General features: G+C 46.9%; 1 protein-coding gene across 1 annotated transcript in view; it reads right to left on the bottom strand.

Annotated features, from left to right (window-relative positions):
• Positions 1-4,647: 4,647 nt before the first annotated feature.
• The window catches only part of grin2da (glutamate receptor, ionotropic, N-methyl D-aspartate 2D, a), a 108,112-nt gene continuing 97,728 nt past the window's right edge, over positions 4,648-15,031 (bottom strand). The window contains exon 18 of the mRNA XM_069710362.1: positions 4,648-12,405. Coding sequence (XP_069566463.1) covers positions 9,223-12,405 — 3,183 coding nt within the window. The 3' untranslated portion in view covers positions 4,648-9,222. The remainder of the gene's footprint in view (positions 12,406-15,031) is intronic.

Below are 15,031 nucleotides of genomic sequence, written 5' to 3'. Positions count from 1 at the left end.
CAGCCAACAGGGACGAGTCTGTGGTGGCTTTTTGGAGCCGGCCTCTAGTGGCACTCGCTGGTATTGCAGCTGAAGGAACTTCTGCATCGGAACCATTTTACAGACCTGGAAGCTACGAACTCTTTAATATCCAGTTTATGTTTAAAACGATCTGCCTGCTACGTCTGGGAACCAAAACAATAAGCTGAAAGGCTCAGTGCTTTTCCTCAGACAAGTAGTCATTAGACTCTTTAAAATGTTAATTATAGGCACTAAAATGCATCCAGACAAAATGTACGACCTCAGATATTTCCTCATTGTCCATTTAACTGCTTCACGTACATATTTCTATTTTTTTATTGCCTTGAAGTAGCTTAAAGGTTGTTAAAAATGATTTTAAACTGTAATCTGCATCGAAGCTATTAGATGTACAGAGTGTAATAATTAAAACCCAAGAACATTCGCACTGTCCTTGATGTCCTCTGCGTCATTTCTTTGGTATCTTTAATATATATAATATTCGTCTCTGGAACGGGGGACATGTGGATTAAAAAAATAAATCGATTATGAATGTGCACGCGAGCATTTAACAAGACGACTGTATTTCTGAACAGCTGGCGCCACGGTGTCGGTATGATGCAACATGCTGCGCCAAAGTGTGTGCTGTTATTGAGATTGCACCTATTAGAGGGAATATAGTGGTTTATTAGGCCCTTCGGGGACGATACGGGACACGTATCTCTGGAGGTGCGACATGTCATGTTTTAACATCAATTAATCGTTACCGCAAATAATTACGGTGCTCGTGTGATTAAAGAGGACGGCAAAAAAAATAAAAAAAAATAAAAGATGATGATAAAACGTCGTCGGCCGCGAAAATTCCACCGGTGGAGAAAACACATTAAGAACTAATGGGAGCTGCTTTCTGGTTCGGAGCGTTTCATTTTAACATGCAGCACGAATCAAAGCCCACGATCAGTCGTCGAGCCTTTTCCTCTAATGAATGAGGGATTATTTTCAGATGGACCTCCAGAAAACTAATAAGAAGGAGTGACTTTAGCTAACAACACCGAGATAACTGATGGACACATTTGATTCACTTTGGATTTGATGAGAGAAGTTGAATGGCCCTCTAGTGGCGCTGGTATTGCAGTTTAAGGCACTTAAAGCTACGGACACTGATATATATCAGAGGCCATCTTTGTGAGGATTTTTAATGCCGAGCCAGCCGAGCCAAGAGACTTTGCAGAAGAGTCCACGACGCAGTGTATTTATCTCTAATTTCCTGCCAAAGTTCATCCATTATAAAGCTCTTATTAATACAAAACCTTCGCAAACGTAACCGGAAATATCATCCATCTCAATAATACAACTCTCCTAGTTCTGTAGAGGGCTACTCGTGAGTCCATTTCTCCAGGTGTCTATCTGCTCATTCCTCACTTTAACTGACTCCGTGACGACCGACCCGCCGGCGGTGTCCGACGGGGGGGAAACGTCCTCTTTATGGGGGGAAACGTCCTCTTTATGGGGGGGAAACGTCCTCTTTATGGGGGGGAAACGTCCTCTTTATGAGCGCGTGCGGCGCAAAAACCGCCGGAGAGCGAGGTCGATGCGGGAATATCTCACACATGCGAGATCACAGCGGGGAAGTGAAACTGTTGTGAAGCTTATTATTTCAATATCTATTTGGTGAAATGCTTCATTTGATTCTTACGTTTATTTGATACATTAAAAACATATATAAACTAATTTGCTGATTTACCTGTTGTGGTAATTACCTCCCCACGGATGTTTTTGGTGTTGTTAGTTTGTTTGATTGACAGCAAGGTTTTGGAAAAACGTTTGGCCTGATTTCTATGAAATTTGGTGGAAAGGTTGATCTTGGGCGACGGACGAAATGTTTCCATTTTGGAGCGGATCTGAATAACGGGGCCGCTACACGAATCATTTCTCACTTCACGAGAATGCTGTGACTCTCAAAATCCAGCAGGTGGCAGTAAAATTCAGTGGTGACAAAACAGGCAATTCTACAAATAAATAGGCTTCATATTTAACCCACAGTGTGTAATACACCAGTCAGTCCACTAGAGGCTATTGTGTCAGTGTTTTGCATCGCCAAGGCAATAAAAGTAAGGTGCTTTAGCTTGTAGCACCAAACCCCCTCGGTTAGGGTTGAAAAATATCATGGTAATAAGCAATTTGACGTAACATTACCTCGGTAACGCAAGTTTCTTAACGTACGTGTGAACTTTATTGCTACTTAACGACAAGTAACTTGCGTACGTTACGTCAAATGAATCCACGTTGACTTTTGCTTTTTGATTCGAACAGCGGTCGCCCAGGTGAACGTCGTTTCATTCCTCCGTCAGACCGCCCCGATCCAACGTCACGATCACATGATCACTCTTTGGACTCTTTGTCAAACGGCAAGTAATCATAATGATTAATCATAATGATGAACATAAATGAACCGATCCGAGATGACGGGTCAAACTTGAAGCTTCAGGGAAGCACGGAGCATATTTTAATATCATTGCAATGGTTTTGGAAAGCTATCCAATGTATGTATATATATATTTAATGATTGAAGCTGCAAACTTGCCCATAAAGGAGTATTTTCATGGCATGTACTGCACCTCCAGATATAATTGTATAAATACTACTGAAACCCCTTTAATACACAGGTGAGAAGACTAATTATCTGATTAAAAAACAACAACAACTGGCTGCAGCTGTGATGGTTCAGGTGTGTTTTTGTGTTAATATTGATGTTTTATTAGTGGGTTTTTTTGGTGGATTCTGTTTGCGTTGACCTTTTAACCGGACTTTGACAATCAAAACAGCTGTCTTATTGATTGACAGTGAACAATAACATGAAAGAAGGAGGTCGGAGGTGCTTCTTTGTTTTTATGTTTTTTTTTATAGGAACTGTAAGAGTTCTTATTTGGCTTGTTTGATAGAAAAACGTCAGAATTTACACGCTGTTTTTCTTTCCGCGACGAGGTCGTCAGCGAAGGCGTTATCTACACGTCGGCCGCCATTCATCGTACGCACGGTTTTAAAAAAAAAAGAAAAAGAAAATGCAGCCCCGTTAAACAGTTTAACATCGACTCGAGCCGTCTCGTAAACGTGACACTGAAGTGCTTCGTGGGGAGATGAACTGTAAAACCACCCCCCCACACACACCCCTCCACACCCCTCCACACCCCCCGGGCATTTTATCACCCTTTCACACAGGAAGCGATTGACTTAAGGGGAGATTTATGTGGATAGACATTAATCAAAGAGCGCACACACACACACACACACACACACACACACACACACACACACACACACACACACACACACACACACACACACACACACACCAGCAGAAACGCCGCCTTTCATCGTGTGTGTGTGTGTTTCGATAAAAGCTCATTCAAAGTCAACACATTTGAACTTGTGAACCTGCCGTCTAATTACAGAAGTGCAGAAGGACAGCCGGGGGGGGGGGGGGGGGGGGATAATAACATAAAAAAAACAAGTGTGTGTGATTTATTCCTATCTGCGGCGGTCAGCGGTGGCCTGTCGTTGGCACAAATGAAAAGCGGCTCTATCTTTCCCCACAGACGACCTCGTTCTTCACATCCTGTCGTTCTCTTTTCTGCCCCCTTTTGGCCCCGCCCCCTTTTTTTTTTTTTTTCCATTCACTCAGTTGCATTTACAGCAGCCGGGGGAGTTTATCGAACACCCGGGGGAGACGGAGGGGTGACCCGGGGGGGGGGTGACCCGGACGGGACGGAAGAAAGCCCGAGGCCATCTGGTGGACAGATGGGAGAATGACAGGATGGAATTCACAGCACCGCCACGACAACAGCAATTACGAAGGGCCGTGTTCGAATCGTCCACCTGAGCGTTCGTTACGCGGCGTTTCCACGGAGCTCGCCGGCATCGCAGACGCTGTTCAGATGTTCCGTCGTGTCATAATTATGTGCAGCATGTAAGTCAGTTCTGATCTCTGTCACATAAAGACACATCTGCGCCACGCGAGGCCGCTTTTTAAAATTTTTTTTAAATCTTTTGATTGGCGCATCCTCGTGGTGTTGAAATATAAACTGCGCAACACAAATCTGTGCTTCTGTATTTACGACTGCAACCACGCCATGATATACTAATCTCAAAGAAACGATGAAAGCGTCTGAATTCAGAAGTAACATTACTCATAATCAAAGACGTTAAAATAGATTCATCTCAGTCGAAGCAACGCAGAAGAAACTAACTTCTCAGAAAAAATTCACAAATAATGAAACAATCACTTAATGGCTGACGCATCACACGAGAAAGTTCCTTGTTTATATGTTGAGTTATATTGAAAATATTATTAAAAGAAAAATTTAAATGCAAATTGAGAGATGGGGTAAAAAAACAAAATGACCGGCAGAACCAGCAGCTCTTTAAGGGCACGTCAGCATTTATTGTTTTTGGATCAAAATGAATGTAATCACTGTAATCAGTGGAGTCATAGTTGTGGAGAACTTTCTACTTTAATAAAGCCAAACAGGAATCAAGAGGTGTTGATTCAACTTTACAGTCACGTGTCAGCCAGATTCCTCAAATATTAAAAGTCAAAATTCACACCTCCTCATCCGGTCCGGCAAAATAACACACCGACAATCGTTTCAGTTCTTTATTAAAATCATCTTTTTATTTTTGTCCTGCTTGCAGTACAGCAAAGTATTGTCATCGTCCCCACCGGTAGCGGATGTGGCTGAAGCAGAGTGGTGGCAGCATCTTACCACATCTGTGTGTGTGTGTGTGTGTGTGTGTGTGTGTGTGTGTGTGTGTGTGTGTGTGTGTGTGTGTGTGTGTGTGTGTGTGTGTGTGGTGAGGGTTGCTGACAATAAAGTGCGGCACAACCAGCCATCATCACCATACAGTCAGTCAATACAGCAGTATTAATACAAGGCCTTGAGACGAGGCAAAAATATGTGGATGTGCTTCCACTGCGGGCTGAAACTGGGCTCGCCAGGGCTTCTAAGACCGGTAAATGCTTCAAATATTGTTGTTGTTTTTGTTTGTTTGTTTTTTTGTTTTTTTTTTTGGGGGGGGGTGTTAATGTATCATAAAGCATGTAAAAAGTAGCTCTAAGTTGGCCCCCCTGAGGACGGACCTCAGGCAGTGTTGTCTGCGTGGCCTCATCGTCGTCTTTCCCGTCCCCTGCTGGTAAAAAGTGGGAATACCGACATTACCGTTGTAGCTGTTGACGATCGTAAAGAAAAAAGCTCTGGCTCGGCCACTTCCTGCCGTCGTGGAAACCACACTTAGCGGAGTGGAGGTTATTTTGGCTCCGCCCCGTGACACATGTCGTATTAGCGTTACCGGTTTTGTAAAAATTAAGAAAGAAACCGTGTTCGTAGTGTACGATCCATTTTTTTTTTTTTTTTTTTTTTTTTTTATAACTTTTTTTTTCATTTTTTTTGTGTCTTACAGCACAGCAGCTCGGCAGATACAACACACTATGTACGTATATCAAAGTCCGTATACTGTATATACCATATAGGTTGGTTGGCAGGGGTGGCTGTGCGTGTGTTGGTTTTTTTGTAGAGTAATACAGCGACTAAGAAATGCAAAAAAAAGAACTAAAAAAAGCCTGTGCTGCTCGCTGCATCCTGTTTCAAAGACGACGGTATAAACTCCGGGGGAACCCGGGAACCCGGGAACCGGGTCGAGAACGCGACCCGCTCAAGGGGTGAGAGTTGTGGTCAAAGCTGCTGTGTCCGTAAAAGGTTTAATTAGTTGTTAAATCTGTAGCCCAAACCAAACAAAGAAATCAAGATAAAGGCCCCTCTGGGTAGACAAACACATGCCACCACTGCTACAGTGACACGGTCATAAGACACTCGCGCACCCCCCCCCACCACCCCTATCCTCCCCCCTCCCTCCTCCCTCCTCGTCATCACTTTCGTTGAACTCTCGGCGTTAGCTACGGTGGGTAGCTAATGGAGGCGGACGGTTGGTGTTAAAGTGAGCAAAAACACAGTTACGTACTGGTCTCTGTTTTCGCTGGGGTGGGGGGGGGAGGAGGGGGAGAGGAAGGGGGAGAGGAGGGAAGGGGACGGGGGGAGGGGAAGGGGAAGGGGAAGGGGGGAAGCTGGGCAGGACGTCCGAGACGAGGAGAGACAGACAAACGAGACGAAAAAAGACACATTCATCGAGATAATACTGTAAATTTAGTAGACGAACTTATATAACAGATCTTAAGAGTCTTGAAATATAATATCATATATATTTAGATATGTTATTTTTTTTTCTTTTTAGATGAAATAAATATATCCACAGATACTCTTTCTCTTTTTTTTTGTTCTTTTTTTTTTTTTTTTTTTTCAAAAACAGATCAGCTTTACGCTCGCAGACACGCACCGACACCATGGACGGACATGAGGGGGGGGCTTGGGGGGGGGGGGAACAAGGAACGATCGGTGGCTCGTTGTTTTTTTTCTTTTCTTCTGAGGAAACAGCCGAGTTTTACGTTTCTGCTATCTCACCAGCCAAAGTGGAGGAGGGGGGAGGGGGGGGGGGGGGTCACTGAAATTTGTGTTGATTGCTGATTGTGATCAGAAAAGCACTGAACTGTCTCCAACTTGGCTTTTAATGCAGTCAATCGATAATATGAACATAATAATTTGAATATGATAAAACGTGTTTATCATCATATTTCTATTTTTATTATAATGGACGTGGAATGAGAAACAATATCCCCAAATATTAAGATACTAAACAACAATTTTCTCTTCTGCTACCCACCGCCACACATACATACATATATATAAATATATATATATATATCTGGATATATTTTTTTTCTCAAAGAAAGTCAGACAAACTACAACAAGTTAAAAACGTAAGTTGTCCTTTTGTTTTCATCAGCTGTAAATTATGGCTCAGATGCAGTTCCAGGTAAACAACATGAGCTGACCAGACTTTATGGGGAAGATGGCTCAGGCTTTTCCACCGACTGAAAACCACAAACGATGTTGTCCCAGCGGCTCTTTCGCCTCTTCGTGAGACACACCGCCGATGTCCAAGTGTCCTGAAGCTAAATTCCTACGTGCGACGGCGCTAACCGAGTAGCCTGGCTAAGTGCTTGACATCGGAGTGTAACTGCTGGTGTCAGCTCGGTCGTGGATTAAAAAGCTATAGCTCTTGGTTACACATTTGTACAAGGTGAGAAACACTGTTTTAAAAAATAAAAATATCACAGGAGGTGCTAGTGTGTCTTCTGTACGCCGCCGCTCAAGAACAGGCACAGTTTTTCTTGGACGTCAAAAAACACGGCACTCGCACGAGATCTCAATTTTGCAACAATCAAGTCCCCGTCTGATCGTACCGTTAAAATACAAACCTTCATACCAACAACAACAAACAAAAAAAAACATATGGCAGGACCAATTAGCGTAAGGCTGTGAGTATTTGTTTCCTTGCACTTTGTCTAACGATCTCTGTAGCGCCACCTAGCGTGTTCAGACACGTATCTCCTGCTCGATGGCGAAAAAAAACCTGGCTGCGAATATTTGTTATGTTCTCGCGTTCGTGCCGATTGAACTTCTGCAAATAAAAGTCTTTTTTTTTTTTTTAAACCTGCCGCAACTTCTTACGCAAATGGTGCAGGTTCACCCTGCGCGGTCAGCATCAACAAACCGAGCTCGGTTCTGTCGCCGGTTCTTAATCGCGCACGTTATCCATCGTTTAATTGCTACAACTTTCCATCTTCAAGTGTCTTAGTTGTTGTCGCAGCACCGGCGGCGGCGGCTGACTTTTACATTCAGTCAAATAACGGGGGGAGAGGGGGGGAGGGAGGAGGAGGAGGGAACCTAAGCTTCCTCCGTCGTCGTCGTCGTCAGGTAGTTGAGAGGACGCTTCGTGGGCACCGAGCTTGGAGTGGTATGGCACAGTGCTTACGTCGTATTAGATTTAATACATGTCTCGATATATAGAACACCATCAATAACAACAACAACTACAACACAGAAGTAAAAGTTTCAAAGTATAAAGCTTCAACGGGAACAGAGGGTGAAGAATGTATTGCTCAAGAAAGAGAATTGACATATCGGGACGTGTGAAGGTGCATGTGTCCTCGCGTGTCCTCGCGTGTCCTCGTACGAGATAAAAAGGAAACACAGCTGCAAACGTTGTAACAGATTGATGTCGAGCTCTACGTAAATTTGGCACTCAGCTTTTTCATTAAGCCAGTAGAATATCAGTCACAGTTGACTTACCCTGTTGTCAAGAATACAAACACGGAAAAGCACAGACGCACAGAATAATCACATCAAGGAGAGGAGCCCGGGGGAGGGGGGGAGGGAGGAGGTGGAGGAGGAGAGGAGGATGAGGAGGAGGTACGACACGTGAAGAAGGTCGGACGGGAGTCGAAAGACAGAAGGAGGACCGAAGGGGAAAATAAGGCCGTCGAGGAGAAAAAGGGAGGAAGTAAAAGAAGAGATGGATACCAGAGAAGACGAGGTGGCGATCACCTTCCTCCCCTTCGGGACAAGAGGCCACTGATCGTACGCAACAGTGGCGCCTCAGGTGGGAGTCACAGTTCTGCGGGGGTGTAAACAGTTTTTTAAGATAAAAGGAAAATAAAAGGGGGAGGAGGGGAGGAGGAGGAGGGAGGGGGGGAGGGATAAGCAATTTGTATAAGGGATAAAAATACCAACACTGTTCTGTGTTAAAGGCTTCTGAGAGCGGCAGGCATACGTACAGTACTACAAAGTTCCTGAGCCCTCAGTAAGCATTAAGAATCCTCTGAATACAAACTACCGCTCTGCTTCGACGTCCGAAGCCCTTTACTTTTCTACAGCAAAGGAGTCTTCTTCGGTCGCACCGCTTTTGATGTCTGATTTTGCCTTTCCTTTTTTTTTTCTGGTGTACTGATTAACGCCGTTCACAATGCTTCAAGTTGTTGTTGTTGGTCTTTCACATACTGAGGGGGGTAGAAGGAGACAGCAGTAGACACCAGGTCGCTCCTTTGACCTGCCCCGTTAGGTTTGTTTGGCTTTCTGGTTTGTTTGTTTGTTTGTTTGTTTGTTTGTTTGTTTGTTTGTTTGTTTGTTTGTGCAGAACTTTAGGAAAGGGCTCAGTGCGTGTACTGTACTTGACTTGGCTGTGCAGCCGTGTTTGCTGCCGGGCAGGAGGCTCAGATCCAGATCACCTTGCGCGGCGTCGGCTCTCTTATGACTTGTGATACCGTGTTGAACTTCAGACCTCGCTCTCCACGCTGGAGAAATGGGCTGAGCCCCTTCGCGAACAAAGGCTCTTGGCTTTGAGGGGTAAGTGAGGAGACTGAGGAAACCTCTGGGGCTGGGGCACCGAGCGCAATCTCTGGTACTGCAGTTTGGCACTTGCCGAAGCCATGGAGGAGGCCTGGGGGGCCCCCGGCGTGGACGAGACCACCGAGGGAGAGGACACAGAGGAGGAGGAGGTCGGGGGAGGAGCGTGGATAGAGTGAGATGAGGACGGAGGGGCCGGGAGGGCGGGGAGCGGTGGGGGCAAGTTCGGTATGAGGGTCGGAGGCGGGGACGGTTGTCTTCCTCGATCTCGATCCCGATCCGATCTCTGCGTCCGCTGCTGGACGCTAAGGTTTGACTGGCTGCCGGATTTGGAGGGATTCTGTGAGCGATCGGGTTTGGATGAGGATGAGGAGTCATGTTTGGGCTTAAAGGGACCGCCAAAACTCTGGCAGTGGCGGAACAGCTCCTCCTGGCTTCGTGAGGTCACGCGGGCCCACTTGGCGGGACGGGAGTGCGGATGGTGTCGGGGGGAGTGACAGGAGGAACAGGCGGCGTGCCCTCTTCCTTTGTCCTTGGACTTGCGTTTGCCCTTCTTCTCGTCCTGTATGTGGAGCTTGTCCACGGACCAGTAGCGCCGGGGAGGCGGTGGCGTGAGAGGAGGCGGGGGCCAGTGTGAGCCTGATCCCCAACCTCGCTCACCTCTGTCCCCTCCCCCGCCGCCGCCGCCGCCCGCACTCGACCCCCATCCGGTCTCCGCCGTCCCCCATCGGTCTCCACGCTCCAGGAACAGGTCGTCTCTACTGTTGATGCTGCCCACTTTATCCCTGGAGGGATAGGTGCTGAAAAACCAACCTCCCCCTCCGATCCCTCCCACCGCCCTACCTTCGTGGTCTTCCCAGTACCTCTCGAACTTCCCGAACTCTCCCGAAGAGCCGTCGTCATCGGAATATATTCCGACGACCTTATCACGTTCCCGCTCCTCATCGGACATTGTCCTTCCTCCCCCGCGTCTCTTCCCGTGCTCCGCTTTCCTCCGGTCCTGCTCCGAATCTTCCTCCTCGTCTTCTACTTCCGACTCCCACTCGTGGAAGGACAACCCTTCCTTGGAGTGCATCTCCCCTCTTTCGTTGCGTCCCAGCAACGGCCTCCTCTCTCCTTCCATTCCCACAGTGTCCCTATCGGAGCTTTTACTCTTCCTCCTTTTAGAGGAGGCAGGCAACAAGGGCAGGAAGGCAGATGGGATGGCATCGGAGGGCGGGTTGGCGCCTCCCCAGAACTTGACCGATGTGGAAGGTTTACTGCTCGAGCTTTGATAGTGCTTGCTGTTCCTTCGCCTGTGCGGTCTTTCCTTTCCTCGGCTGTCTTCTCCGTCGTCCCTCTCTTTCTCTTCTCTTTCCTTCCTCTCTTCGTCGCCGGGGATGTTCCACCCGTAACTTCTAATCGAGCTCTCGCTCTTTTTACGATAGGACTCTCGTCTCACGGGCGGGTACGCCGGGTAGTCCGGTGTCCCCGATTTGAGTTCCTCTCTTTTCTCAGGGTCCCCTCCCTCCTGCTCGGACCTTTTCCGCTCCCTCTTCCTCAACTTATTGTCTTTCTTCCTCTTCTTCTTTGCCTTGCGCCGCTTTCGCTCCCTTTCCCTCTCCCTCTCCTCCCTCTTCTTCTTCTTGCGGCCCTTCTTCCTCCTCTTCCTCTCACGCTCCCTCTCTTTGTGGTGTCTCTTCTCCTCTCTGCCCACTCCCCCGTCTCCCCGGCTTGTCGTCCCCGCCCTCCCGTGCTCTCTGTCTCCCCACGACGCCCACCATTCCTGTAACTGGGCCAGCTGGCTGCCGGTCCTCTCTCTGCCGTAATCTCTCTGTGGACGTGGCTTGCGCGGCGGGATCGGAGGAGGCGGCGGGCTGCACGGCAGCGAGCGCGATGACATGCGGCGCGAACGTATTTTCCTCCGTGACCCGAGGAGGAGGCTGGATTCCTCCGTAAGAAGATCCGAGTCTTCATCCACTGTGAATTCCCGATCGCCCGCTCGATACCGGAAACTCAGCGAGGAGTTATAGGAGCTGTCGCCGGAGCAAGAGGACGGGGAATTTGACCGAGAAAGCGACACGGAGGACGAAGAAGAGGACGAGGACGACGTGGAGGAAGAGGAAGAAGACGAGGCACTGGAGCAGGTGGAGTAGAAACGGCATGGGGACGAGGGAGTGGTCGGCGTGTGTGTTGGGGAGGAAAGGGGGACGGGAAGAGGAGGAGCTGGAGGGGGCCGACGTCCTCTCCTTCCACCTCCATCACTTGCTCCGTACCGCCCACCTCCTCGCCTCCCCAGTGGGAGTATATTCTCATACAGGGGACCTCCTGAGCTTTTTCTCCTTGCCTGAGCTAGACTTCCTCGTCGCCAGAAGGGAGGCCTTCGTGGAGAAGATGGGAGCGGTGGAGGAGGCTTGGCGATTAAGTGCCCTGGGCCTTGTTGTGGGCCTTTCAGAGGCAGCCGGGGCATCCCAGAGGCCTTGGGGCCTCGAGGATTGGCTTTGGGAGTCTGCTGGGGGCCCCCTGCCGCCTGCTGGTCCGAGCTAGCTCCGAGCCCCTCCGGATCTATGGGACCATAGTAGCGCTTATATTCATCTAGCCCTGTGTCGCCTCCTCCCCCTGCTCCACCCGAAACTCCTCCTTGCAGGCTCCAGTGCTGTCCGAGGTTCGGCTGGTACTGCTGCTGGGTCTGGAGTTCAGTAATCCCACCCGCTATCCCTCCAATACCAACTCCCGCAACGCTGCCTGCGCTCATCACTTTCTCCGGCTTTGGCCTGTTCCAGCGATCGACCACAGCCAGTCTGCGGTCGTGGCGAGGCAAGAAGGTGGAGCAAGGCATGGGGCCTTCCAGCAAGGGGCTATTCGAGGGACCCAGAGCCATCGCCGAGTGTCCCGTAGTTGGCGGCGACCCGGGTAGCATCGTGGTGTAAGTCTGTCCCTGTTGCAGTTGGTGGTGCTTCTGCTGCTGTTGCTGCTGCACCATGGCGATGGCAGTCGTGTTGTTTACCGTGGCTGTCACCAGGTGTTGCTGTGCTGCGGTAGGCATGGCGGTCACGGTGTGGTACTGGGGCAAAGAGCTTTTGCTCCCTCCCGGTGTCGTCTCATCCTCAAACTGGCAGCAGCTGTACATCCCCTGGGTGGAGAGATAACAGAGAGATTGTAATTAGACCAGCAGGCTGCCAAGTATGATAAGGAGGCACTATGTGTCGGACCGAGAGAGACGGCGAGAGCCTGACAATCCCAATTTTGAAAAAGGAAACCTATAGAGCAGCTTTTAATGTGATATCCACACACAGCACTTAAAAACTATCTTCGGAGGACTGTGTTTGAAATATAGTTCGTCAAATTACCAGTTTGGTAAAGTCAACTGCAGATTGAAAGTAGCAGATCCATTTTTTTCCCCAGCCTTAAGTTTTAATGCTTCCCACAAAAAAAAAAAAAAAAAAAAAAAAACACAGCGAACACCACACTTTAGAGGTCTTCCTGTGCAGTTGACAGGTGTGAAAATGTTAATAGTATGAGGAAAAAAGAAAGAGAGAAAGCCCAAATAAGCTGCTAATTAGCCCCTCCAAATGGAACAAAGATATTAAAGGAAACTGCAGAATTTCCATCCACGTTGAAAAATAAAATGTAAGATATTTAACAACTTTTGGATCTTGTTATATTAAAAATAGTAAAATAATTGATTCACCATTGTATGTTTTATTCAGTAGCTGTAATAACAGGGATATTCTGACGTGCTGTTATAAAGAAAGTCTGGTTTAACAACTGCTGTGGGAATCCAGTTGCTACATAAAAATGTAAATTTGTCTATACTCCTTTTTCTTTATACAGTGCATTGCATAAACACAGACGGTCTGGCTTTTACGGACACATTTCTCACAAATAGATTCCACTCTGAAAAAAAGAAAAGAAATCTTTACTCTCTCACAACATGCTGGGAAATCGCTGCAGGTGGTTTCCCTCAACTTCAGTTTTTTTTTTCTGTGTCACCACATCTCTAAAAGCAGACAACAGGCAGCGCTGACCATTAAATATTAACAAGAGTTTTTTGGGGAAAGAACGTTGGACTGACTTTACGAGGCTTCTTGGAGTGTCAATTTTCAGGCTATCAACCCAAACAAAGCTTTCAGCGAGCAAAGTGTCCCTCAGATGGAAAAGGATTGTGTGTGTGTTTTTTTGTTTTTTGTCAGAAGCACTGTGAAAACCAATTGTGGAGCGAGGTATGTACGAAGAGACTCCAGCTTCTGGAGAGGAGTCAAACAATGGGGGAGAGCCGAAGCAACAAAACCTATTTTGTCACTGTGCAAATAAAACAAATGGTGGCTGAGGCTGCATTTTAAGGGAATCGCCTCAAAGCTCAGCTGCCAGTTCGCCGACTTAACTGGAACAAAAACGTGCTCGATGTGGTCTCGGACTTTTTATTTTGAAGATTAAAATATTTACTTTCTTTGATCTTAATTTAAATTGGTTTTAGTAGCAGCAAAAAAAAAAAAAAAAACTTTATGTGGATTGCATTAGTTTTCCATGCTCTTTGTAGAAGATAAACTTTGACCTAATTTTCATAACGCAAATAGGAAGTGATCTACCCGGTGCAGTAAGAATATTTTAACAGCAATAAAAAAAAATATTAAAAAACGATTTTAAGAAATGATGTCTTAATTTGAAGAAAAAAGTAAATGATCAGATGCCAAGATTGATTTTCTTAATCACGTAGACTTTTAAATATTGTGGTCATCTGCTGTAGTTGGTTCTGATTTGTGTATATTAGGACAAAGACTCTCATTTGTTGTCGTTGTTTGCCACTCGAGTTTAAATAAGATCGGTCTCACTCGGTTTTAATGAACTGCTTCAAACTGGCGAGAACGCTTTGGTCTTTTTCCATCTCGGCAGCAACACTCGACAAACCTTCACATGAATAAAACATCAATCGAAAGAGTCCGAAAATACGTGTACATTACTAACGCCTCATGACATCTTTTTTTTTTAAATGTATTTATTATTTTAAAACCCAAGCAGAAACAAATCCGTTGTGAACTTGTGTCAGACGAGCATCTCTACCTCTATCTTTGTATACCTCACTGTGGAAAGGTGGGACTCAATTAGCAGCAAAGAGATTGGCCGTGGAAATCACACAAAAAAACCCACCTGCTACTATTCCCCATAGGTGAACATTATTCATAAGATCCTCCGATAGCCGTCACATCTTAATGACACAAAGTGTGTGTGTGTGTGTGTGTGGGGGGGGGGGGGGAGGTAATGATGGCCCTTCCGGACACATGAATCAGCGGTGCCCGTGGCAGAAGTGCTATCACAGTCCTCGGAGCGCCGGCACGCAGCACACTGTGAAATTGAAACTCGGGTGAGTCACTGATTGGGTTAAAGCGAGCCGCGGAGGCCCGGCTGCAGACACTTTAAAGCAAGAGTTGCAGCTCGGGAGATAGAAGCCAGCTGGTCTTCTTGATGTTTGTATTTGCAGACTGAGGAAGATAAAAGTTGGGAGTTTTTTTTATGCTGGGTTTTCTCTGAATGTATGAAGAAAGGTGAAACTTGAACTCCAAAAGAATCTGTGAGGAATCCCAACAGGGAATCACTGCACAGACATCAGAGATTTCCATTAGGACACATTGGATTTTCCAACCGTATGGTCAATATCAATTATGAGCGGGGTCAGTAAATGACATTTCGGTCGTCAGTACACGTACAAGACCGATCAATACAGATATTATCTTTCTGTCTTTAAATCTAACGAGCAGATT

This window comes from Brachyistius frenatus, unplaced genomic scaffold (assembly GCF_029030835.1).
Source record: "Brachyistius frenatus isolate BFR_SWC_R1_liver_20210118 unplaced genomic scaffold, ASM2903083v1 Contig_91, whole genome shotgun sequence".
Lineage (NCBI taxonomy): Eukaryota > Metazoa > Chordata > Actinopteri > Embiotocidae > Brachyistius > Brachyistius frenatus.
Note: the sequence above shows the minus strand (reverse complement) of the source record. Positions and strands in the feature narration are given on the sequence as shown.